This window comes from Pteropus medius, unplaced genomic scaffold, assembly GCF_902729225.1.
Source record: "Pteropus medius unplaced genomic scaffold, Ma_sr-lr_union100, whole genome shotgun sequence".
NCBI lineage: Eukaryota > Metazoa > Chordata > Mammalia > Chiroptera > Pteropodidae > Pteropus > Pteropus medius.
Genome location: NW_024354501.1, coordinates 2,506,072 through 2,507,859, shown reverse-complemented (window position 1 = coordinate 2,507,859; position 1,788 = coordinate 2,506,072). Strand labels below are relative to the sequence as shown.

General features: G+C 63.2%; 1 protein-coding gene across 1 annotated transcript in view; it reads right to left on the bottom strand.

Moving 5' to 3' along the window:
* LOC120595348 (uncharacterized) overlaps window positions 1-1,788 on the bottom strand; it is a 114,859-nt gene that overhangs the window by 9,759 nt on the left and 103,312 nt on the right. The window contains exon 18 of the mRNA XM_039853457.1: window positions 108-620. Within this exon, the coding sequence (XP_039709391.1) occupies window positions 108-620 (513 nt within the window). The remainder of the gene's footprint in view (window positions 1-107; window positions 621-1,788) is intronic.

Below are 1,788 nucleotides of genomic sequence, written 5' to 3'. Positions count from 1 at the left end.
GGCTCCCAGCGGAAACCTGACTGACAGACTCTCGGCCTTTACCCCGAAAGGTTTGGGCCTCTGCAAATTCAGCTTTCGGGAGAAAGCTGCAGAAGCTCGGCGAGTCAGCGACAGACACGGGACCAGCGGAAGCGTGGCGTGTCGCTCGGGCGGTACCTGAATCCCTCCTCGCAGACCGTGCATTTCTCCGGCTCCCCGACGCACTTCTTACAGCTCGGGTGGCATTTAAGGCAATTCCTCTGGCCTGAAGAAGAGATGAGGAGAAAGGAAGAATGAACAAGAACCCAATCTGGGCAAACGAGGCTCTGGCGTCTCCGAGCGTGACGGCTGGGGCTGCACGTGCCCAGGCGTCGGTCTCCAGAACGGATGACGTAGGAACGAACCAGCCACAGGCCACCTGGGGCCCGCAGGCCCGGTGTCAGATGACGGGTCTCTCCCCTCAAGCAACCTCGGCGGCCCCCGTCCGGAGAGCTGCTGGGGTTCTGCTCACGCCCAGAGGGACCGAAGCCAGCTCCCGGCCGACAGAAGCCAGGGAGATGGGGGGCCCTTACGAAGGGGACAGGGTCGACCTCCGACCCCGAGGCCCTCACGAGGGCCTTTACTGAAAGCGTGGCGGTCACCTACACCGAGACATGAGTCTGTGACGCTCACCCCACCTCCCGGGGGGGGGGGTGGTTCTGGGGCTCGCAGCTCCCACCGGCAGCCGCACATGTCACTGCCGAGGCCACCGTCTCCAGTGACTCCTCGACACCACCTCGCCTGCATCCTGGACGCTCAGGGCGGCTGGCTACCCCCGTGCCACTTCCTGAGGGTGGCATTACACACACGTCACGGGTGCTCAGTGAGGGTGGCTGCTTCTTGCTTGGGGAGCGGGGTGGGGTGGGGGAACCTCCGCCCTGAGAGCAGGTCTGGCTGGTGGCTCGGGGCAGATGTCGCAAAGCTTGAAATGCATCTTGAGTGACAATGTGCTTCCTCTCTAAAGAGTCTAGTTACTCGTGGCTTTGTCTTTTGGGATTTCCCAGCTCGTGGTCCGTGCAAAAGCGCCAGCGTCACACGGTGGCCGCTTCCACCGTGTGTGAGAACTATTCTCCGTCTGTTGAACCCAAACCGTCTGTTCCGCCTCTCCCCGGGGGAAGCTGAGCCGGGCACACACAGCATGGGGTCCTGGGCCCCTGCCTGTCCGCTCACCTTCCTGGAAGCGGCAGAGGGGCGACACCTGCTTTGCCGCTCCGAGCTCGAGGCCCACCTGTGTCCTCGCTAGGTGTGGACCTGCGACCCTCTGAGCTCTGCTCCCCATCCGCAGGGCGAGGAAAGCGGCATCCACCTCTCGGGGGGGTGTAGTCAAGTGCGCCACCAAGACCCACTGTCCCTTCTGGCCAGGAAGCTCCTCATTTACAGACTGCGAACCCTCCGTCCACTTCTCGCCCCCACGGCTCCTCCTGGGAGGGCCTCCCACCCAGCTCCGCCCAAGTCCTTGACCAAGTCCTTGAGCCGGAGCCGGCTCCCCTACCCGCCCCCCGAGCCCGCCCCGCACACACATCCAGCGGCCAGGAGCCCCGAGCGCGGCCTTTCCTGGAGGAGAAACTGCGGGACATGTGAAGTCAGACTGAGCCTGAGTGGCTGGCTCAAGCCACTGCTGTGGCCATCTTCAGTGATGGATGGTGACTCCTGGGCTGCGGAGGCTCGCTCAGCGTCACTTTGAACCCTTCTGGCCAGTTTGTGTGTGACCCGCTATTAATGAACTGGCCTGAAGGTCTCTCTCTCTCTCTCTCTCTCTCTCTCTCTCTC